Source organism: Bos mutus, chromosome 20, assembly GCF_027580195.1.
Source record: "Bos mutus isolate GX-2022 chromosome 20, NWIPB_WYAK_1.1, whole genome shotgun sequence".
In the NCBI taxonomy this organism is placed as follows: domain Eukaryota; kingdom Metazoa; phylum Chordata; class Mammalia; order Artiodactyla; family Bovidae; genus Bos; species Bos mutus.
The window spans coordinates 15,020,959-15,045,432 of NC_091636.1; the positions used below are offsets into that span (position 1 = coordinate 15,020,959).

The 24,474-nt window shown below is 38.5% G+C and overlaps 1 protein-coding gene across 3 annotated transcripts in view; it reads right to left on the minus strand.

The window, feature by feature from the left end:
• Positions 1-24,474, minus strand: part of IL6ST (interleukin 6 cytokine family signal transducer) — a 61,792-nt gene that overhangs the window by 34,152 nt on the left and 3,166 nt on the right. The window contains exons 2-4 of one of the 3 annotated variants that reach the window (XM_070357494.1): positions 24,171-24,280; positions 7,771-7,849; positions 232-537 (exon numbers count right to left, since the gene is read on the minus strand). In XM_070357494.1, the coding sequence (XP_070213595.1) occupies positions 232-537; positions 7,771-7,834 (370 nt within the window). In that variant the 5' untranslated portion in view covers positions 7,835-7,849; positions 24,171-24,280. The remainder of the gene's footprint in view (positions 1-231; positions 538-7,770; positions 7,850-24,170; positions 24,281-24,474) is intronic. The other 2 variants (XM_070357493.1, XM_070357495.1) reach the window with 2 other exon arrangements.

Sequence of the window (24,474 nt, forward strand, 5' to 3'; positions counted from 1 at the left end):
CTTTCAGGAAAAATATTAAACTTGTGTTACTCCTTAGGCTTTTATATATTTGTAATGCAAATGCAGTTCTACTTCTAAGCTTATTTTTTTTTAAACATTAAAAAGAAAAAACAGTTCAAAACTCACTGAGCTGACAGTTACTGCATTTCAAAAAGACCAAAAGACAATGGACATTAAAGATATAATTCAACAGTCATGACAAAGTCTGAAATAAAGTAAAACAAAACTTACAGCCTGAAATGATTCTGATTCCATAAACACTCCGATTAATCTGTCCAAACATACGAATGTTGCAAGTGAGCAGAGCATTTATTAAAGTTATATTTGGAAATGTGACACTAGATGCTGTTCTGTTTATGACACTATATTGTTCATAAGGAACAGGTACACGGCCTGTTTTCCAGAAAATGTCATTAGCAGTCACATGATAATCATCCATACATTTTTCCTTTAGCACACAAACTGCCGTGAAATTCGAACCAAGTTGTACAACTGAAGATTCAGGGTGGATATGAGCACATGGAACTAGAAGTTCACCTGGAAAGGAATAATAACAGAAAATGTAAGAACAGACTGAATTTTTCTGGTACAAAATGACATTCTATATCAGTACAGTTCCTCAATCATCATTAAAATATCTCTAAAGACACAGAAAAAGAAGAAACACAGTGAAAGTTAGTATCACCAGAATTTAATGTCTAAATTTGAAAAGAATTATATCAATTACATGGCAAATGGAACTGGATTTTACCAAAATAAAAAAGACCTATGCAAATTTCAGCCCTTTTTATAACATTCTACCTTGCTTTAGGAAATAGTTTGCCTGCAGGGTGATTCATATTTGCTCTGCCACCAATTCTGTTTCTCAACTCACACTCAGTGTCTAAATAGACCCACCAGAAGACAGGCGATGGTCTCTGCTTCTCGCCAGTCCTGAATGCCTTTGAGGGTGCAGATGGGGACATGCAAAGACAGTATATGTTGTTCATACATCAAAATCAGACAAAAAGTAAAGAGCAAGGGTGTAGCAAAATAAAGACAGGAAGAGTAAAATAATACAACCAAATACACTGGTTTTAACAATAAGTAATGGGATATAATCTCATATTAAAAAACAAAGAACCAAATTATATAAAAAAATAAATTCCTATGACCTACTCCATGTTGATGACATATAAACCCCTCTTTCTGACTCTAATTTCCTGTTTTCAGTGGCTTACAAGATATTTCATAAGTACTTTAAAATGAACATGTCTAAAATTATATGTATCATAGTTCAATTCAGTCACTCAGTCATGTCCAACTCTTTGTGACCCCATGGACTGCACCATGCCAGGCTTCCCTGTCCATCACCAATTCCTGGAGTTTACTCAAACTCATGTCCATCGAGTTGGTGATGCCACCCAACCATCACATCCTCTATTGTCCCCTTCTCCTCTCATCTTCAATTTTTCCCAGCATCAGGGTCTTTTCAAATGAGTCAGTTCTTGGCATCAGGTGGCCAAAATACTGGAGTTTCAGCTTCAGCATCATTCCTTCCAATGAATATTGAGGCCTGATTTCCTTTTGGATGGACTGGTTGGATCTCCTTGCAGTTCATGGGACTCTCAAGAGTCTTCTCCAACACGCATAGTTCAAAAGCATCAATTCTTTGGCACTCAGCTTTCTTTATAGTCCAACTCTCACATCCATACATGACTACTGGAAAAACCACAGCTTTGACTAGATGGATCTTTGTTGGCAAAGTAACGTCTCTGCTTCTCAATAAGCTGTCTAGGTTGGTCATAGCTTTTCTTCCAAGGAGCAAGCATCTTTTAATTTCATGGCTGCAGTCACCATTGTAGTGATTTTGGAGCCCCCGAAAAGAAAGTCTGTCACTGTTTCCACTGTTTCCCCATCTATTTGCCCTGAAGTGATGGGACTGGATGCCATGATCTTAGTTTTCTGAATGTTGAGCTTTAAGCCAACTTCTTCACTCTCCTCTTTCACTTTCATCAAGAGGCTGTTTAGTTCTTCTTCACTTTCTGCAGTATCTGAGATTATTGGTATTTCTCCTGGCAATCTTGATTCCAGCTTGTGCTTCATCCAGCCTAAGCAGGGTGACAGTATACAGCCTTGACGTACTCCTTTCCCGATCTGTAACCAGTCTGTCGTCCATGTCCAGTTCTAACTGTTGCTTCTTGACCTGCATACAGATTGGTCAGGAGGCAGGTCAGGTGGTTTGGTATACCCTTCTCTTGAAGAATTTTTCACAATTTGTTGTGATCCACACAGTCAAAGGCTTTGACATAGTCAATAAAGCAGAAATAAATGTTTTTCTGGAACTCTCTTGCTTTTTCGATGATCCAGCGGTGTTGGCAATTTGATCTCTGGTTCCTCTGCCTTTTCTAAATCCAGCTTGAACATTTGGAAGTTCTCAGTTCACATACTGGTGAAGCCTGGCTTGGAGAATTTTGAGCATTACTTTGCTAACATGTGAGATGAGTGCAATTGTGCAGTAGTTTGAGCATTCTTTGGCATTGCCTTTCTTTGGGATTGGAATGAAAACTGACCTTTTCCAGTCCTGTGGCCACTGCTGAGTTTTCCAAATTTGCTGGCATATAGAGTGCAGCACTTTAACAGCATCATCTTTCAGGATTTGAAATAGCTCAACTGGAATTCTGTCACCTCCACTAGCTTTGTTTGTAGTGATGCTTCCTAAGGCCCACTTGACTTTGCATTTCAGGATGTCTGGCTCTAGGTGAGTGATCACATCATCATGATTATCTGGGTCATGAAGATCTTTTTTGTACAGTTCTTCTGTGTATTCTTGCCACCTCTTCTTAATATCTTCTGCTTCTGTTAGGTCCATACCATTTCTGTCCTTTATTGTGCCCACCTTTGCCTGAAAATTCCCTTAGTATCTCTAATTTTCTTGAGGAAATCTCTAGTCTTTTTCATTCTATTGTTTTCCTCTATTTCTTTGCATTGATCACTGAGGAAGGCTTTCTTATCTCTCCTTGATATTCTTTGAAACTCTGCATTCAAATGGGTGTATCTTTCCTTTCCTCCTTTGCCTTTCACTTCTCTTCTTTTCATACCTGTTTGTAAGGCCTCTTCAGACAACCATTTTGCCTTTTTGCATTTCTTTTTCTTGGGGATAGTCTTGATCAATGCCTCCTGTACTGTGTCATGAACCTCCATCCATAGTTCATCAGGCACTCTATCAGATCTAATCTCTTGAATCTATTTGTCACTTCCACTGTATAATCTTAAGGGATTTGATTTAGGTCATACCTGAAGGGTCTAGTGGTGTTCCATACTTTCTTCAATTTAAGTCTGAATTTGACAATAAGGAGTGTGCATGATCTTAGCCACAGTCAGCTTCCAGTCTTGTTTTTGCTGACTGTATAGAGCTTCTCCATGTTTGGCTGCAAAGAATATAATCAATCTGATTTCACTATTGACCATCTGGTGATGTCCATGTGTAGAGTCTTCTCTTGTGTTGTTGGAAGACGGTGTTTGCTATGACCAGGGTGTACTCTTGGCAAAACTCTGTTAGCCTTTGCCCTGCTTCATTCTGTACTGCAAGGCCAAATTTGCTTGTTACTCCAGGTGTTTCTTGACTTCCTCCTTTTGCATTCTAGTCCCCTATAATGAAAAGGGCATCTTTTTTTGGTATTAGTTCTAGAAGGTCTTGTAGGTCTTCATAGAACTGTTCAGCTTCTTCAGTATTACTGGTTGGGCATAGACTATGTATCACAGTCCCTTCCAAACTTATTTTTTCTTCTTCTCACTTCCCTATTGCTGCTGAGACACTACTCCCATCCGGTCGCCTAGGCCAGATAACCTTGCAGTCCTCGCTCTCTAATTAGCCTCCTTCCACACTCCCTCGGTCTTTTTGTTTCTATATTCTTAGTACGTATAGCAACCTCTTCTCATCAACCCTATTTTGGCTGCTGGCACTCAGGCTATCGTATTATACCACAATCTGACCTCCTTCTAGTTTATCTTAAACATACAGCTCCCAAAGTTACTGTTCAAAAATGATTATGCCATTTACCTATTTTAAATTATTTAGTGCCTACCTATTACCATCAAGATAAAATGCTCAATACTTGACATGATTCTATCCTCCTTCTCTATTCTCACTATCTAGAAACTTAAGGCAGCTTTCTTGAGTGAATCCCATTTATCAATGGAATTTGAAATTCTAACAGCTTTAATTTATTCACTTGGAAAATGAAGATAATAATGGCTATCTTGAAAGTTTATTGAGATCAGATATTATTAATGGAAAGAATCTACTACAATGCCTGGTCTTCAAAAGGCCTCCAATAAATGGTAGCCTGTCACCACTGCTTGGCTTCCCTGGTGTCTCAGTGGTGAAGAATCTACCTGCCAGTGCAGGAGATGCAGCTTTGCTCCCTGGGTCGAGAGGATCCCCTGGAGAAGGAAATGGCAACCCAGTTTAGTATTCTTGCCCAGGAAATCCCATGGACAGAAGAGCCTGGTGGGCTACTGTCCCTGGCATTGCAAAAGAGTCGGATATGACTTAGTGACTAAACAACAACAAATCATCATTACTACTGCTATCCAGAGACAAGTAATCTAGTCACACTGACTCTGGAAAGGTCTCTCAGAGGTGAGTGGTTCTAGCAGTTAAGGTAAAAGATGTATAGAACCAGAGAATCAAAAAACTGACAAAAACCTTGGAGAGAATTTACTTCAATCGTTTATTTTATAAAGAACGCTGAGATACTTTTATGGAGTAAATCTCAAATATCAGACAGATTCTTCCAATTCTCAACTTGGTCCCAGGCTAGACTGCACAAAGGATAAAAGTACTTTTAAAAACTAAACAATTAACTTCTTATTCCATATCTGTCATTAAGCTCATAAGGCCCAGAGTCAAAATGTTTGTTTCAAAGCTTATGCAGCAGCCTGTTTGAGTGGCCTTCCATTACTGATGCATGGCTGTGGCAAGTCCTAGCGCACAAGCTCCTGTCAATGTCCATCCTGTGACAGACTAGTAAGTTACCCTGTGACAATGAGCAAGTCCTTAAAACTCCTCCAATCGCACTTTGTTCCTTGGTAAAATCATTCCTGTTTGACTTTCTCTTTAATAATGAAAAGGAACCTTACCTAGGAAATATACTTCAGAGTACTAAAGAACATGAGATATAGCCAGAGACTAAATAACAATTTTTTATCACACAGAATAAGAAATGCTAGAAACAGGCAAATGTTCCAGTTTTCGAAATGAAGCACAGGCTCACTGAAACCATCCTGTGCCACATGAAACCTACTTTTACAGAGTTACTAGACTGATTTAAATGGCAACCCACTCCAGTATTCTTGTTTGGAGAATCCCAGGGACGGGGGAGCCTGGTGGGCTGCCGTCTATGGGGTCGCACAGAGTCGGACTCGACTGAAGCGACTTAGCAGCAGCAGCAGGCTGATTTTTTACTACTCTTGATCTATAAAAACAGATATTTTGTAACTTCAAACTAAAACATTTTCACTTGATTGATTACCTACATATAAAAAAAATCACTGACTAAAAAGAGTCAATGAGAGGGAGGCTAAAGGAGTATGCTGAAGTGCCTCCCCTCAAACCTTGGGGTAGACTGTACTTTCCAAAGAAGGTCATACTTATAAATGTATCCCATTCAACATGCTCATCTTACAAAGTGACTAATACTCCTCCAAAGAAATGAGATCTATGTTTCCCTTTTGCTCTCAGATCTTTAAGGGTGCTTATGCCTGCCCCAGCCAACAGAGTGTGCTAAGTGACTTCCAAAGCTAGATCATAAAAAAATACAACTTCTGACTAGCTCTCTTTTTCTCTTGCGACATTTGCCATGGAACCCAGCCACATGTAAGGAAGCCAAGGCCGCAAGGACAGACCACATGTGGTGGTGTAGCCAAGAGCCCCAAAGCCCTGAATCTACAGCCAGCATCAACACCAGACATAATAAGTGAATGAGACTTCAGATGATTCCAGCTACTCATCTCTGAATATTCTAGCTGAGGCCCAGATATCACAGAGAAAAGAAGAATCTGTGTGTCTGACTGAGCCTGTCACACATAAACCATGAGAAATAATAAGTAATGCCATTTTAAGGCATGAAGCTTTAGAGTAATCTGTCTGGCAGCAACAGATAATATAGTGCTGTTATTTTCAACCTTTTTATCAACAACTTAGGGGGAAAACAGACACACACACTTAACAAATCAGCAAAAGATTATAATGGATTGCCCACAATTTGGATAATGTCAGGATTCAAAATTATGCTTAAGGACTAGACTGATAGGCTAATAAATTTGGCAAAATCATCTTCTATTTAGGTTGATAAACAAATATAGAGTGAAGGGGAAATGGCTTAAAAGTAATTGATGTGAAAACAATCTGAGAATTTTCAGTGACTGGTAGATGGCTTAACATAAAACTACAGTGTATCTTAACTGGCAAAAAATTATGCTGCTTTAATAAAAATGATCCTTCAAAAGTAAATAATAAAATCACTATACTTAGAATATGTCAAGTTCTGATATATTTTTTCCTTAAGTGCATTTTATTCAAACCTTAATAATAAATACATTATTACATTCCTTTTTATAAAGCATACTATGGGCCAGGTACTGCTCAAATGCCTTCTGTGTATTAACTCATTTAAATCTCACAATAATCCTAGAAGTTAGAGACATTACTATCCCCATCTTACAGATCATGAAACCGAGACACAGATTAAGTGATGGCTAAAGTTTCATTGTTGTTAACTAGAATTAAGTGGGATGGTATTATATGTTAAATATGATATGGAAAATCAAGGGAAGAGTCAGGAGAGTAATCAGTGCATACAGATTGGAAGTCAAGTCCTACAAAGAATAATTAGGATAACTAGGTAAATTTAATTTGGGCAAGAGAGGGGTTAAAAAGCATTTCTTCAATACTTGAAGACTTGAACAGTGGAAAAGGAAAGTGGACCTACAACAGAAGCATTTTTAAGATTAATGAGAAAAGTTACAAGGAAGAAAATTTGGGTTTAAGACTAAGGAAAGACTTTTAAATGAGAAAAAATTTCAGCTTAAGGTTTGTATCATTTCCAGTGTTTAAAAAGAGGCTGTGTTCTTGAATTTGAAGAGGGTTTGACTTAGAGCAATGCTTCTCAAATTATCTGGGGTGAAGGATCAGTTTAGGTTTTCTTCACCCAATCCTTTACAGACATATACTTTTGTTTTACATTTGATGAGGCAAATCCATTGATCACATAGCCATAGATATCATGGCTATGTCAGATTGTTAAAAGCGTTTCTAAACATTTATTCTTAATTTCTGTACTCAACTCATTATGGACCAATAATAACCAGTTCTCAGGCTGTGGACCAGTTGGAGCAGTACTGCTCTAAGTGATCTTTCTTCTGGTATCACAATCTCACTGCTGCTCAGTGACATCTTTGGCTATTAAGGAGTGAAGTGCTAAAAGTTAACAAACCTGATTCTGTTTCTTTATTTAAAAAAATTAACAAAATTCCCTTTTTTCCTTCTCAATATTAAACTTACTGTTAGTACAGCTGAACAAGATTTAGGATTACTGAGTGCTTCAACTCAAATTATACAAATTATACTTTGTCAAGAGCATTTTAACTTGAGTCCATTTTTAAGGCAACATCGTTGTTTCAATAATGATCCTAAAGAATAAATATGTAAGCATAATTATATAATTATTCAGCAATACACAAACCTAATTTGTGGGATCGGGAAGTAGGATATCTCATGAACCTTACCTATAGATTCAGTGGTGAGGAAAATAAACAAGGCTTGCACTATCCAAGTTTGCAATGTGAACATCTTGCATAGATATTTCTGTAAAAGACACATGCAATATTATTTTAAATATTTTTACTCTTACTATGCATAATAAAGACACAAGTTCTAAAGCTCTTTTGTTTCCATTGTATAGTTGTTTTCTAAAAGGTGGTAAAATTCTTGTGAGAATGCAGAAAACAAACTGAACTCTTCAGAATATTTTTCTTTATTCCCCCTAATGTTATGGCTACATAAAATACAGCTGGGAAACATACTTTATACTTTGGTGTTTTTAGTTACTAAGTCATGTCCAACTCTTGTGACCCCATGGACTGGAGCCACTAGGCTCCTGTGTCCATGAGATTTCCCAGGCAAGAATACCGGAGTAGGTTGCCATTTCCTTCTCCAGGGCATCTTCTGGCCCCAGGGATTAAACCCAGGTCTGCATTGCATGCAGATTCTTTACTGACTAAGCCACCAGGGAAGCCCAATTTATACTTTAAGGTCAATTAAAAGAGCAATCCTGTTTCTATATTATGAAGTCTTACATTGCTAGTAAATATTCTGTGAGACTGAAGAGTTCAGAGAGACAAATTTCTACATGGCAAAACCTCTCCATTGGCAAGTTCAAAAGATAATAGCCAAACAGGAAAAAATAAGCTTGTAATTCATAGCCTGACCAAAATTATCCCAATATATGAAGAATGCCTACAAATCATTACAAAAATTCCAACACCTCACCTTCCCTGTTTAGAAGAAAACATGCAAGATGAGCCAAACAGGCAATTTATAGAGAAGGAAACACAAGTAACTCAAACATATGAAATGATACTTTCAACCTCACTCATAATGAGATACAAATTAAAACAAGCCAGACAACAAGGGATTCAATGCAATCCCTATCAAGCTACCAAAGGTATTCTTCACAGAGCTAGAACAAATAATTTCACAATTTGTATGGAAATAGAAAAAACCTCGAATAGCCAAAGCTATCTTGAGAAAGAAGAATGGAACTGGAGGAATCAACCTACCTGACTTCAGGCTCTATTACAAAGCCACAGTTATCAAGACAGTATGGTACTGGCACAAAGACAGAAATATAGATCAATGGAACAAAATAGAAAGCCCAGAGATAAATCCACGCACATATGGACACCTTATCTTTGACAAAGGAGGCAAGAATATACAATGGATTAAAGACAATCTCTTTAACAAGTGGTGCTGGGAACTCTGGTCAACCACTTGTAAAAGAATGAAACTAGAACACTTTCTAACACCTTACACAAAAATAAACTCAAAATGGATTAAAGATCTAAACGTAAGACCAGAAACTATAAAACTCCTAGAGGAGAACATAGGCAAAACACTCTCCGACATACATCACAGCAGGATCCTCTATGACCCACCTCCCAGAATATTGGAAATAAAAGCAAAAATAAACAAATGGGACCTAATTAAACTTAAAAGCTTCTGCACAACAAAGGAAACTATTAGCAAGGTGAAAAGACAGCCTTCAGAATGGGAGAAAATAATAGCAAATGAAGCAACTGACAAACAACTAATCTCAAAAATATACAAGCAACTCCTACAGCTCAACTCCAGAAAAATAAATGACCCAATCAAAAAATGGGCCAAAGAACTAAATAGACATTTCTCCAAAGAAGACATACAGATGGCTAACAAACACATGAAAAGATGCTCAACATCACTCATTATCAGAGAAATGCAAATCAAAACCACTATGAGGTACCATTTCACACCAGTCAGAATGGCTGTGATCCAAAAGTCTACAAGCAATAAATGCTGGAGAGGGTGTGAAGAAAAGGGAACTCTCTTACACTGTTGGTGGGAATGCAAACTAGTACAGCCACTATGGAGAACAGTGTGGAGATTCCTTAAAAAACTGGAAATAGAACTGCCTTATGATCCAGCAATCCCTCTGCTGGGCATACACACTGAGGAAACCAGAAGGGAAAGAGACACGTGTACCCCAATGTTCATCGCAGCACTGTTTATAATAGCCAGGACATGGAAGCAACCTAGATGCCCATCAGCAGATGAATGGATAAGAAAGCTGTGGTACATATACACAATGGAGTATTACTCAGCCATTAAAAAGAATACATTTGAATCAGTTCTAATGAGATGGATGAAACTGGAACCTATTATACAGAGTGAAGTAAGCCAGAAAGAAAAACACCAATACAGTATACTAACACATATATATGGAATTTAGAAAGATGGTAACAATAACCCTGTGTTTAAAAAAAAAAACAAAAAAAACAAGCCAGACGGGAATGCAAGATGATACAAACACTTTGGAAAACAATTTGGCAGTTCTTTACGAATTAAAAGCACGTCATAAGACTTAGCATTTCCACTCCTAATAATGTATCCAAGAGAAATAAAAATAAATGTCCACATGAAGACTTATATCCAAACCTACAGCAGTTTTGCTTATAATAGCCCCAAACTAGAAACAATCTAAATGTCAATCAACTGGTGAAAGGATAAACAAATATTCAAACAGTAGTATATCCATACAATAGAATACTACTCAGCAATAAAAGGGGACGAACTAGTGATACAGGCAAGAGCATGAACAAATCTCAAAAGCACTATGTTGAATGAAACAAGCCATACAAAACAGGCTATATTCCAAATAGGGAAAGGAGTACATCAAGGCTATATATTGTCACCCTGCTTATTTAACTTATATGCAGAGTACATCATGAGAAACGCTGGGCTGGATAAAGTACAAGCTGGGATCAAGATTGCCAGGAAAAATATCAACAACTTCAGATATACAGATGACACCACCTTTATGATAGAAAGCAAAGAAGAACTAAAGAGCCTCTTGATGAAAGTGGAAAAGGAGAGTGAAAAAGTTGGCTTAAAGCTCAACATTCAGAAAACTTAAGATCATGGCATCCAGTCCCATCACTTCATGGGAAATAGATGTGGAAACAGTGACAGATGTTTATTTTGGGGGGCTCCAAAATCACTGCAGATGGTGACTGCAGCCATGAAATTAAAAGACGCTTGCTCCTTGGAAGAAAAGCTATGACAAACATAGATGGCATAGTAAAAAGCAGAGACATTACTTTGCCAACAAAGGTCCATCTAGTCAAGACTATGGTTTTTCCAGTAGTCATGTATGGATGTGTGAGTTGGACTACAAAGAAAGCTGAGTGCCAAAGAAGTAATGCTTTTGAACTGTGGTGTTGAAGAAGAGTCTTCGGAGTCCCTTGGACTGCAAGGAAATCAAACCAGCCCATCCTACAGGAAATAAGTACTGAATATTCATTGAAAGGACTGATGCTGAAGCTGAAACTCCAATACTATGGCCACCTGACGCGAAGAACTGACTCATTTGAAAAGACCCTGATGCTGAGAAAGATTGAGGACAGAAGGGGATGACAGAGGATCAGATGGTTGGATGGCATCACCGACACAACTGACATGAGTTTGAGTCAACTCCGGAAGTTGGTGATGCACAGGGAGGCCTGGCGTGCTACAGTCCATGGGGTCACAAAGAGTTGGACATGAGTAAGCAAGTGAACTGAACTGATACAATGTAAAATTCTATGTATGAGAAATTCAACAAATGGCAAAACTAGAGAAAGGGGAATAGATATACAGGGGCACAAAGGAGCTTGTGGGGACAGAAATGTGCTATGAATTGACTATGGTGGTGATAAGATTTTATACATTTGTCAAAATTTACCAAATTGTGTCAAGAATTGTGAAGGCTCTGAGATTTGATCCTGCTTACAAGTTAACCTGCTAGTTCCATGGATACTGGCAGAAGACACGAGACTCTTGAGTCAGCTACATATGATTTTATTACTCATACCAGGAACACCAGTCAGAATTAACAGCATTTTCCTGTGCCAGTTGCCCAAACCCGAATTCACAGAACACTGTGAAAAGTGTCATGGAACACCTGTACACACAGAGGGTTGTGTTCCAGGAGAGGAAGACTAAGCTTATTGGAAACCTGGATCTTTTAAAATGGCAGGAAGCACACCTGCTGGAGAAGGAAATAGCAACCCACTCCAGTATTCTTGCATGGAAAATCCCATGGATGGAGAAGCCTGGCAGGCTATAGTCCATGGGGTTGCCAAGAGTCAGACACGGCTGAGCAACTCACACACACACACACACACACACACACACACACACACAAGTACACTTGCCCTCTACTTTGGAGGGAAACATGGCATCTGTTTTCCACGGCTGTCAGAAACCTGCTCTTTGCTTTATGAAGAGATACCATTTCTGTCTTTCAATATCCTTGAAAAGACAGTCTGGAAGAAAAGGCAGTTAGAGCTATTGCTCATAAGACATGCAGAAATGCAAGAGACCCAAGGGAAATTGCTTTCTAAATAACTGTACACTAAAAGTTGGTGAATTTTATTGTTTATAAATTGACCTCAATTAAAAACAAACAAAACCTATCCAGATAACACGTCCAGGCAAAAGAAATGAGTGCTAAATTTCTTCAAGAAATGTACAAGAATTTTCACAGAAGTTGTATTCATAAAAGTTGAAAAGTAGAAGCAACCAAACCAAAAATCCACAAGCAGTAGAATAAATTGCAGCATATTCAACTAACTAAATCACAGCAATGAAAAAGGATAAATTAAAGGTACTCACAGCAACATAACTAAATTTCACATATAATACAGAAGAATCCAAATGCAATAAAAGTAGGGTCTATATGATTTCCTTTATATTAAGTTCAAAAACAGGCTAACTTAAATCTATGGGGCTAGGTCCTGACAGTGGTTACTTTTGTGGGGAGGGCAGTGCAAGGACAGGGAGAACGTGCTGGGTTAGTGACCGTGAGCTCTATACTATGATTTGTGTACTTCACTGAATGTAAGTTGTATTTCGTAAAAATAGTAAACAAACAAAATTACTGCAATATTCTCACCTTCAGCACTGGCAAAAAAATTAAAAACTAAAAAGTAATAAGTGTTGTGAAATAGGACATAAAAGCATTCTTCTACACTGATAGTTACAGTGTAAACTAGCATAGCCTTCCCCTCATTCTACACCTAAAATTATGAATTTCATTGTTTGTACATTAGACCTCAGTTAAAAACAAAAACCCTACCTACACAAGGTGTATGGCCAGTGTCGCTCTATCAATCAAAATTAAAGTACACATGTTTGAATCTAATTATTCTACTTGTACTACAGTATCCTATGGATATAAGCAAAACAACACATATACAAAGTTATTCACTATAGCATTCAATTTAATAGGAAAAGGCAGGAGCAACCTAAATGTTTGTGAATAAGGGACTAGTACACTATGACATATACAAATATAGTATACTGTAGTCATAAAAAATGTACAGATATAGAAGTGTGCAGATAGAAATGTATCTAAAATACACTGCTAAAGTATAAACAGTGTATTTATTATTCATGGGCAAAGACACAGCAAAAAAGACAAAACACATATTAATTTAAATATGTGCATAACATATCTCAGGAAGGATAAAAATTCAAATACTAGCTGCCACGGGCTGTTTGAGACACTAGACTGGGAGAGAACCTCTATACAGTACAGTCTTTGTACCTTTCCAACTTAGTACCCTGTGGCTTCAGTACTAGAAAGTAAATAAAATTTAAATTAAAAACCACTTAATGTGTTTTTTAAAACTGGGAAGTTTTATCTCTCCCAGATAAAATTACTAACTTCTTGATGAGAACTTCACAGTACTACACATGAAACACAGTATTATTTTATGAAATATTAATACTAACTGCACTTTTATATTCCCTAACCAGGTAATAGTCAATCTATAACAAAGCAATTTCATAGTGAATTCTTTAGACTGTCTCAGGTAAAGCTATAAAAAAGAACTAGTTGCAGGATCCCTTTTTTCTACCTGTTTTACTCCTTCACTTCCCAACTTTGAATAGTCCTAGAATAGAAAAATCTACCATGTCATTGAACTGTTCATCAAAGCAACAGAACAAAAAATACATATATATGAGCATGTTGGTAGAGTACTACTAGGGGATTCCCAGGTGGCTCCGTGGTAAAGAATCTGCCTGCCAATGCGGGAGACGTGGGTTCAATCCCTGGGCTGGGAAGATGCTCTGGAGGAGGAAATGGCAACCCACTCCAGTATTCTTGCCTGGATAATCCCATGGACAGAGAAGCCTCTGGGCTATAATACACAGGGTCACAAAGAGTCAGACACCACAGCAACTGAGTTTGCATGCAGAGTACTATGTGGTCATGTCATCCTGACCCACTACCCTAGCAAGTACCTTGTTCACACTGTACAGAGGTTCTTTATAGTTCTGAAAAAGGGCAATCTTTCTATTTACGCACTATAGTCTCATAACAAAACTCTGAAACAAGAAGTCTCAGTTCATTGTTCTGTGTCCGGTTCTAACTACTGCTTCTTGACCTACATACAGATTTCTCAGGAGGAAGGTAAGTGGTCTCGTATTCCCATCTCTTGAAGAATTTTCCACAGTTTGTTGTGATCCACAGAGTTAAAGGCTTCAGCTTAATCAATAAAGCACAAGTAGATGTTTTTCTCGAATTCTCTTGCTTTTTTGATTTGAGGGATTATCCTGTTTTAAAACTGACAGAATGGTTCAGTTTAGTTGTCGCTCAGTCACATCTGCCTCTTTCTGACCCCATGGACTGCAGCAAGCCAGGTTTCCCTGTCCATCACCAACTCTCAGAGCTTACTCAAACTCATGTCCATCGAGTTGGTGATGCCATCCAACCATCTCATCGTCTGTCATCCCCTTCTCCTCCTTCCTTCAATCTTTCCCAGCATGAGGGTCTTTTCCAGTGAGTCAGTTCTTCACACCAGGCGGCCAAATTATTGGAGCTTCAGCTTCAGCATCAGTCCTTTCAATGAATATTTAGGATTGATTTCCTTTAGGACTGACTGGTTGGATCTCCTTGCTGTCCAAAGGACACTGAAGAGTCCTCCAACACCACAGTTTAAAAGCCATCAATTCTTCGGCACTCAGCTTTCTTTATGGTCCAACTCTCACATCCATACATGACTACTGGAAAAACCATGACTAGACCTTTGTCGGTAAAGTAATGTCTCTACTTTCTAATATGCTGTCTAGGTTTGTCATAGCTTTTCTTCCTAGGAGTAAGCGTCTTAATTTCATGGCTGAGGCCACCATATGTAGTGATTTTGGAGCTCAAGAAAATAACTGTTTCCATTGTTTCCACATCTATTTGCCATGAAGTGATGGCACTGGATGCCATGATCTTCATTTTTTGATGCTGAGCTTTCTTTAAGCCAACTTTTTCACTCTCTTCTTTCACTTTCATAAAGAGGCTTTTTAGTTCTTCTTTGCTTTCTGCCATAAGGGGTGGTGTCATCTGCATATCTGAAGTTATTGATATTTCTCCTGGCAATCTTGATTCCAGCTGGTGCTTCATCCAGTCCAGAATTTTGCATGAAGTACTCTGCATATAAGTTAAATAAGCAGGGTGACAATATACAGCCTGGATGTACTCCCATCACAATTTGGAACCTGTTCGTTGTTCCATGTCTGGTTCTAACTGTTGCTTCTTAACCTGCAAACAGATTTCTCAAGAGGCAGGTAAGGTGGTCCAGTATTCCCATCTCTTGAAGAGTTTTCCAGTTTGTTGTGATCCACACAGTCAAAGGCTTTAGCATAGTCAATGAAGCAGAAGATGTTTAGTCATTAAGCCGTGTCCAACTCTGCCACCCCATCAGGCTCCTCTGTCCATGGGATTTCCCAGGCAAGAATACTGGAATGGGTTGCCATTCCCTTCTCCAGGGGATCTTCCTGACCCAGGGATCAAAACCATGTCTCCTGCATTAGCAGGAGGATTCTTGTACCACTGAGCCACCAGGGAAGCCCCGAATTAAAGCATATGTATATTATTACAGCAGTATATGTTATGTACCTGCTTCAAAAATGAACTCAGTTTATTCATTCAACAAATAAATGATGGACAGGGAGGCTTGGCATGCTGTGATTCATGGGGTCGCAAAGAGTTGGACACAACTGAGCGACTGAACTGAACTGATGCTGAGTATGATTCCAGATACTAGGAATATAGAATGGAGCAAAACATACAAGATCCTGCCTCATTTGCTTACACTCTATTTTGCGGACACAAAGAAAGTATTAGTTTCCTAGGGCAGTTGTAACAAAGTACCACAAACTTAAAAAAAACTTATTCTCTTAAAATTCTGGAGATCAAAAGTCCTTCTGAGACTCTAGATAGATTTCTTCTTCACCTATTCAAAACTTCCGGTGGCAGCTGATAGTTCTTGACATATCTCAGCTTTTTACCTACAGCGCCACAGAGTAAATATTTTGGCTTTTTGGGCACTATTGATAGATGTCTCTTTCCCCATCCTTTATGTTTAGACTGTTTATCCCTTCATATTTAGAGTACTATCTTCTTTGTTGCTGGTGCTTGTTTTGCTTTGGTTTTGTAAGCAGCATGTATTTGTTTCCTGGGTTTTGTTCTCTCTTTTTTTTTTTTTTTTTTTTTTGCTGCAGGGTGCAGTATGCAAGATCTTAATTCCCTGACCAGGGATGGAACCTGTACTTCCTGCAGTGGAAGCACAGAGTCTTAACCACTGGACTGCCAAGGAAGTCCCGTCCTTATTTTTGTTAACTGAGCTTTTCTGTGTGTTTTTCACTTGTCACCTTTGGTTGACTTATAATCTATAATTTTTGTTTTGTTATTTTAGAGGTTGCTTCATGGTTTATAATATACATTGTTCCACGGGATCACAGAGACAGACTGAGCGATTAACATTTTCATTTTCATACATCTTAAACGTATCACAATCTTCCAGCATATGATACTGTTATCACCTCATGTAAAGTAAACTCTTAAGAGTAAACATACATTTCTCTTCTCTTGACTTTGTGCTATTTTGGAATGTACAAGCTCCCCAGTCCATGGAATTTTTCAGGAAAGAATACTGGAGTGGGATGCCATTTACTTCTCCAGGGGATCTCAAACCTGCATGTCTTGCATCTCCTGCATTGGCAAGCGGATTATTTACCACTGCACCACCAGAGAAGCCCTCTCAAGGTGGTAAGCTAGTTCAACCACAGGCTCACTTGTTTCCCATCTTGCAAGATCACTGCTTTTCACCACCAAGTGTTGAGTCTCTCGATTATGACTATTCTTTGTATGCTAACAATTACAGAAAACTAACCAAACTGATCACTTGGACCACAGCCTTGTCTAACAATGAAACTATGAGCCATGCCGTGTGGGCCCACCCAAGACAGATGGGTCACGATGGATAGTTCTGACAAAATGTGATCCACTGGAGAAGGGAATGGCAAACCACTTAAGCATTCTTGCCTTGAGAACCCCATGAACAGTATGAAAAGGCAAAAAGATACGACACTGAAAGATGAATGCCCCAGGTCAACAGATGCCCAATATGCTACTGCAGAAGAGAGGAAAAATAACTCCAGAAAGAATGAAGAGACGGAGCCAAAGCAAAAACAATGCCCAACTGTGAATGCGACTGGTGATGGAATGAAAGTCCGATGCTGTGAAGAACAATATTACATAGGAACCTGGAATCTTCGGTTCATGAATCAAAGTACACTGATAGTGGTCAAACAGGAGATGGCAAGAGTGAACATCGACATTTTAGGAATCAGTGAACAAAAATGGTCTGAAATGGGTGAATTTAATTCAGATGGCCATTGTATCTACTACTGTGGGCAAGAATCCCTTAGAAGAAATGGAGTAGCCCTCAGAGTCAACAAAAGAGTCTGAAATGCAGCAGTTGGATGCAATCTCAAAAATGACAGAATGATCTTGGTTCATTTCCAAGGCAAACCATTCAACATCACAGTAATCCAAGTCTATGCCTCAACCACTAATGCCGAAGAAACTGAAGTTAAACAGTTCTGCTGCTGCTGCTGCTGCTAAGTCGCTTCAGTCGTGTCCGACTCTGTGCGACCCCATAGACGGCAGCCTGCCAGGCTCCGCCATCCCTGGGATTCTCCAGGCAAGAACACTGGAGTGGGTTGCCATTTCCTTCTCCAACGCTGGAAAGTGAAAAGTGGAAGTGAAGTCGCTCAGTCGTGTCCGACTCTTCGTGACCCCATGGACTGCAGCCTACCAGGCTCCTCCGTCCATGGGATTTTCCAGGCAAGAGTACTGGAGTGGGGTGCAATTGCCTTCTATGAAGACCTAAAAGACCTTCTTAGGACTAACACCAAAAAAAGATGTCTTTTTCACCATAGTGGACTGGAATGCAAAAGTAGAAAATCAAGAAAAACCTGGAATAACAGGCAAATTTGGCCTTGGAGTACAAAATGAAGCAGGGCAAACACTAACAGAGTTCTGTCAAGAGAAGACACAGGTCATAGCAAACACTCTCTTCCAACAACACAAGAAACAACTCTACACATGGACATCACCAGATGGTCAACACCGAAATCAGACTGATTATATTCTTTGCAGCCAAAGATGGAGAAGCTCTATACAGTCAGCAAAGACAAGACCAGGAGCTGACTGTAGCTCAGATCATGAACCCCTTATTGCCAAATTCAGACTTAAATTGAAGAAAGTAGGGAAAACCACTACACCATTCACATATGACTTAAATCATATCCCTTACTATTATACAGTGAAAGTGACAAATAGATTCAAGGGATTAGGTCTGATAGAGCACCTGAAGAACTATGGACAGAGGTTCATGACATTGTATAGGAAGTGTTGATCAAAACCATCCCCAAGAAGAATAAATGCAAAAAGGCAAAATGGTTGCCTGAGGAGGCCTTACAAAAAGATGAGTAAAGAAGAGAAGTGAAAGGCAAAGGAGAAAAGGAAAGGTATACCCATTTGAATGCAGAGTTCCAAAGCAAGGAGAGATAAGAAAGACTTCCTTAGTGATCAATGCAAAGAAATAGAGGAAAACAACAGAATGGGAAAGACTAGAGATCCCCTTCAAAAGAATTAGAGATACCAAGGGAACATTTCATGCAAAGATGGGCATAATAAAGGACAGAAATGGTATGGACCTAACAGAAGCAGAAGATATTAAGAAGAGATGGCGAGAATACACAGAACTATACAAAAAAAATCTTAATGACCTAGAAACCATGATGGTGTGATCACTCACCTCACCTAGAGCCAGACATCCTGGAATGCAAAGTCAAGTGGGCCTTACAATGCATCACTATGAATAAAGCTAGTGGAAGTGATGCAATTCCAGTTGAGCTATTTCAAGTCCTAAAAAATGATGCTGTGAAAGTGCCGTACTCAATATGCCAGCAAATCTGGAAAAATCAGCAGTGGCCACAGGCCGGGAAAAGCTCAGTTTTCATTCCAGTCCCAAAAAAGGCAATGCCAAAGAATGTTCAAACTACCACTCAATTGCACTCATCTCACATGCTAGCAAAGTAATGCTCAAAATTCTCCAAGCCAGGCTTCACCAGTACGTGAACTGAGAACTTCCAGATGTTAAAGCTGGATTTAGAAAAGGCAGAGGAACCAGAGATCAAATTGCTAACATCCGCTGGATCATATAAAAAGTAAGAGAATTCCAGAAAAACAGCTATTTTTGCTTCATTGACTACACTAAAGCCTTTGTCTGTGTGGATCACAACAAATTGTGAAAAATTCTTCAAGAGATGGGAATACCAGACCACCTTATCTGCCTCCTGAACAATCTGTATGTGGGTCAAGCCAAGAGGCAATAGTTAGAACCGGACATAGAACAACAAATTGGTTCCAAATTGAGAAAGGAGTACGTCAAGCCTGTATACTTTCACCCTGGTCATTTAACTTATATGCGGATTACATCATGCAAAATGCCACACAAATGAAGCACCGGCTGGAATCAAGATTGCTGGAAGAAATATCAGTAACCTCAGATAAGCAGATGACACCACCTTTATGGCAGAAAGCAAAGAGGAACTTAAGAGCCTCTTGAGGAAAGTGAAAGAGAAGAGTGAAAAGCTGGTTTAAAACTCAACATTCAAAAAAAAGATCATATCTGGTCCCTTCACTTAATGGCCAACAGATGTGGAAACAATGGAAACAGTGACAGATTTTATTTTGTTGGGCTCCAAAATCACTGTTGATGGTGACCTCAACTGTGAAATTCAAGGACGCTTGCTCCTTGGAAGAAAAGCTATGACAAATCTAAACAGCATACTAAAAAGCAGAAACATTACCTTACTGACAAAGGTCTCTCTAGTCATGGTTTTTCCAATAGTCATGTATGGATGTAAGAGTCAGACAATAAAGAAAACTGAGCAGCAAAGGATTGATGCTTTTGAACTGTGGTGTTGGAGAAGACTCTATGAGTTCCTCGGACAGCAAGGAGACCAAACCAGTCCATCCTAAAGGAAATCAATCCTGAATATTTATTGGAAGGACTGATGCTAAAGCCAAAGCTCAAATACTCTGGCCATCTGATATGAAGAACTGACTCACTGGAAAAGACCCTGATGCTGGGAAAGATTGAAGGGAGGAGGAGAAGGAGACGACAGATGATGAGATGGTTGGATGGCATCACCAACTCCATGGACATAAGTTTGTGCAAGCTCTGGGAGTTGGTGATGGACAGGGAAACTTGGCATGCTGCAGTCCATGGGGTCACAAAGAGTCGGACATGACTGAGTGACTGAACTGAAGAAGTATTCTGCCTAAACAACACAAGTATCTTTCAGCACAAGAAAATACGCCAATGCTATCCCCTAGATTTATTAAAAGATTAAAAAGAAAACAACACAATCATTGCACTAGATGCCTGAAAAGCAACTCATACTATTCAACAACTGTTCACTTAAAATTTTTAAATAACAACAAAGTATTGAAAACTAAAACTGAAAGAGACGGATATTTATCTTGATGAAATAGGTAAGAGGATGGACTCTATAATCAGACTGCCTGTGTTAAAATTCTAGATCCTCTATTTTTTGTAAAACATCTTAAGCAAGTTATTTATTAGCTCTAAATTTCATTTTCCCTACCTATAAAAATGAGGATAATACCACCACCTACTGAAATGTCAGGAGTAAATAAGTCAGCACACACAGACTGTTTAGAATCCATTTGCCTCATACTCAATAAACAGTAACAGCTGTTAGCAGTGTTGCTCTTGCTGTTTCTGCCACAGTACTTTATCAGAAACCTATAGTAAACATCATATTTAAAGATAAAAAGAAGCATTCCTATTAAGTCAGGCTTCAAACAAGATGCTTTGAGTCATCATTTATTCAACATTGTTATAGCAGACTTAAAAAATTATAAACTGATAAGATATAAAAATGGAAAAAGAAAAACTTGTAGATGATATGAAAACAGAGGGAATCAATTAACAAACTACTAGGACCACTGAGAGCATAACAAAACAGTTGAACAAAAAGATGATGAAAAAAATACCTCTCCCATACACAGGCAATATCCCGTTAGAAAATGTAATAGAAAACAAAAATCCTATTAACAAGAGCATTTAAAATAATAAAATATATCTAGACAAAACAGTAAAATCAGAGCAATGCAAGAAGTTTATGGAGAAAACTACAAAACTTTACTAAAAATTGTTCATTAGTAAGACCTAAACACCATGGAAAGAAAAATTATATATACACACATATAGACACATCAGTTCTTCACAAACATATTAATACAATACAATTTTAACTTGCAATGTGGTTTACTTTACAAACCAACTTAAAATTTTACATAAAACATTAGAGAACAGCCAGAAGCCAATTTTCAAAAAGAAGAAACAGAAACTTGATGTTACATCTATTAAGACATACTATAAAGTTATAGTAAGTAAAACATGGCATTGGCGTAGAAACAAAAAGTCCAGAAACAGACACAAGTGTGCATGTGTCTGTCTCTGTGTATATAAGAATTTAATATTTTATGGGAAAAAAGCTACTGATATCACTGGGGAAATAGAGGAATATTCAATAAATAGCATTGAGACAACTGGTTCCACAAGTGAAAAAATAAAGAGCATATATCCCAGATTGATTAAGGATCTAAATGCAAAACCAAAATTGTAGGACTACTGAAGAAAATACGGAGTATATTTTTGACCTTAGAGTTGGAGAAAGCCTTTTACAAGTTATTACTATAGGGGAACACATGCCACAGAGCATCCAAACAAAAACAGACTGCTAAGAAGACCAATATGAAATGCATTATTCAGAAGTAATGATAAAACCAATCTATCTTAGAGCAAATGGTGAAACTAGTTAATTTGGGTCAAAAGCAAATGAGAATTTACAAGCAGAACTGTCAGATTTTCACAGGGCAACAGATTCATTGTGCTGAAAGGAATGAAGCTCCTTCTATGGATATATATACATTCAGCTTTAAAACAATAATCCATAATATACCACATTTCAAGGGATGGAGCTCTCTTACTCATGTCAACTGGCTAATATTTCTTATGAAATTGCACTAAGATATGATAAATACAATAAAAAATAAACTATAGCCATTTTAACAATATCACAAACATTCTGAAGCATTTCACATTATCTCCGCTTCCTGAATTTTCATATCTCTCAGTTTCTATGTAACCATATCAGTGGTTGAATTCTTTCCTTTATTCACTTTACTGTCTCATTCACAGCATTCTCTGCTAGGTCTTATCTTCTGGCTGTGAATGTACCCAAAAGTATTTGACATCTATTCTTCTTTTAAAATACCAACTTCTTTGAAAATGTATAACTTCACCTGCTATCTTCACACAAAATAATTTCAAATATTCTGAGATCTTCCTTCTAAGTTCAGTTATATATCATCATCTTGGATATTCTGCCTGTTAACTCAAATAAGCTTAATATGTCTAAAAATACATACTCAACACACACATAAATATATAAATGCACCCACTTAAAAAAGAAAAATCATAATGCTTTCTGAAAGTCACTCAGTCCTGTCCGACTCTTTGCAACCCCATGGATTATACAGTCCATGGAATTCTCCAGGCCAGAATACTGGAGTGGGTAGCCTTTCCCTTCTCCAGGGGATCCTTCCAACCCAGGGATCGAACCCAGGTCTCCCGCATCACAGGCGGATTCTTTACCAGCTGAGCCACAAGGGAAGCCCAAGAATACTGGAGTGGGTAGCCTATCCCTTCTCCAAGGTATCTTCCCGACTCAGGAATCAAACCCGGGTCTCCAATATTGCAAGTGGATTCTTTACCAACTGAGCTATCAGGGAATCCTCATCTAAAAACACATCCTTCTCGAATTTTCTACAGTAGGGTCCCTCATTGTCTTTTGCCTATCCATTACATTCTAGCTATTCTCAGTTACAAATCTTATTCAATCTTCTTTCATAATCTTTCCCACTTGTTTTTTCTTTTCTACCCTCTACCATGACCAACTAATTCAGGCACTGATCACCTCAGTTCTTACAAACTGCCTTCCTCCTTCTGGTCTCTTTCTTCCCTCCAACTCATTCTGAATATTATTACTGATGGGTGAAATATCTCTAAACATATTTCAAACTTGTCACTCTTTTCCTCATAGATTTTTAAAGGGTGAATAATAATGCCCAATATTTTAGCTATTTAAGAACTTGAAAATTTGGTTCCAGTGTGCTTGTCCAATTTCTCTTTTTTAATATTTAAATCTATTCTTCAGTTCAGTTCAGTTGCTCAGTCATGTCCGACTCTTTGCGACCCCATGAATCGCAGCACTCCAGGCCTCCCTGTCCATCACCATCTCCCGGAATTCACCCAAACTCACGTCCATCTTAAGAAAAACCAAAACCCTCTACTCAGATTTTGCCCTCAAGCTCTATGTTTTTCAGAGTGTGCTTCCACAAATGCTATTCCTTGACTCCAGAAATGTCTTTCCCCAAACTCTGCTTTGTATTGTTTATAACTCAGAAGAAACATTATCTCTTCTGTGGAATTCCTCCCCACTCCCATAAACATCTTTACTCCCAAAGCACTTGTATACAGTTCCCTAACAGGATCCACAGCATTTGCATTGTAATTTTTGTTTATATTTTTTACATCCTGAGAATCTAACATACTTTAAAGCACAGACTGTTGCTGTTTAGCTGCTAAGTCATGTATGATTCTTTTGCAACCTCATGGACTGCAGCCTGCCAGGTTCCTCTGTCCATGGGATATTCCAGTTAAGCAGACTGGAGTGGGTTGCCATTTCCTTCTCCAGCAGATCTTCAAGACCCAGGGATTGAACTCACATCTCCTGCATTGGCAAGTGGATTCTTCACCACTGAACCAAGAGGGAAGCCCTCTGAAGCACACGGTGGACAATTAAGAGTGGGTTTTAAAAGACCTCCTGGAATGGCCATATTATTCCAGCTGTCACTCAAATATACTATATGAAGAGAGAGTATACTTACCAGTTTTAGGAGCTCAGATTCTGAAGTCAGGATGTCTAGGTATAAATTCTGGATATACCTCAGAAGATACCACTTCAATGGCAGAAAGCGAAGAGGAACTAAAGAGCCTCCTGATGAAGGTGAGAGTGAAAAAGCTGGCTTAAAACTCAACATTCAAAAACTAAGACCATGGCATCCAGTCCCATCACTTCATGGCAAATAGATGGGGAAAAAGTGGAAACGGTGACAGATTTTATTTTCTTGGGCTCCAAAATCACTACAGACAGTGACTGAAGACATGAAATTAAACGACACTGGGTCCTTG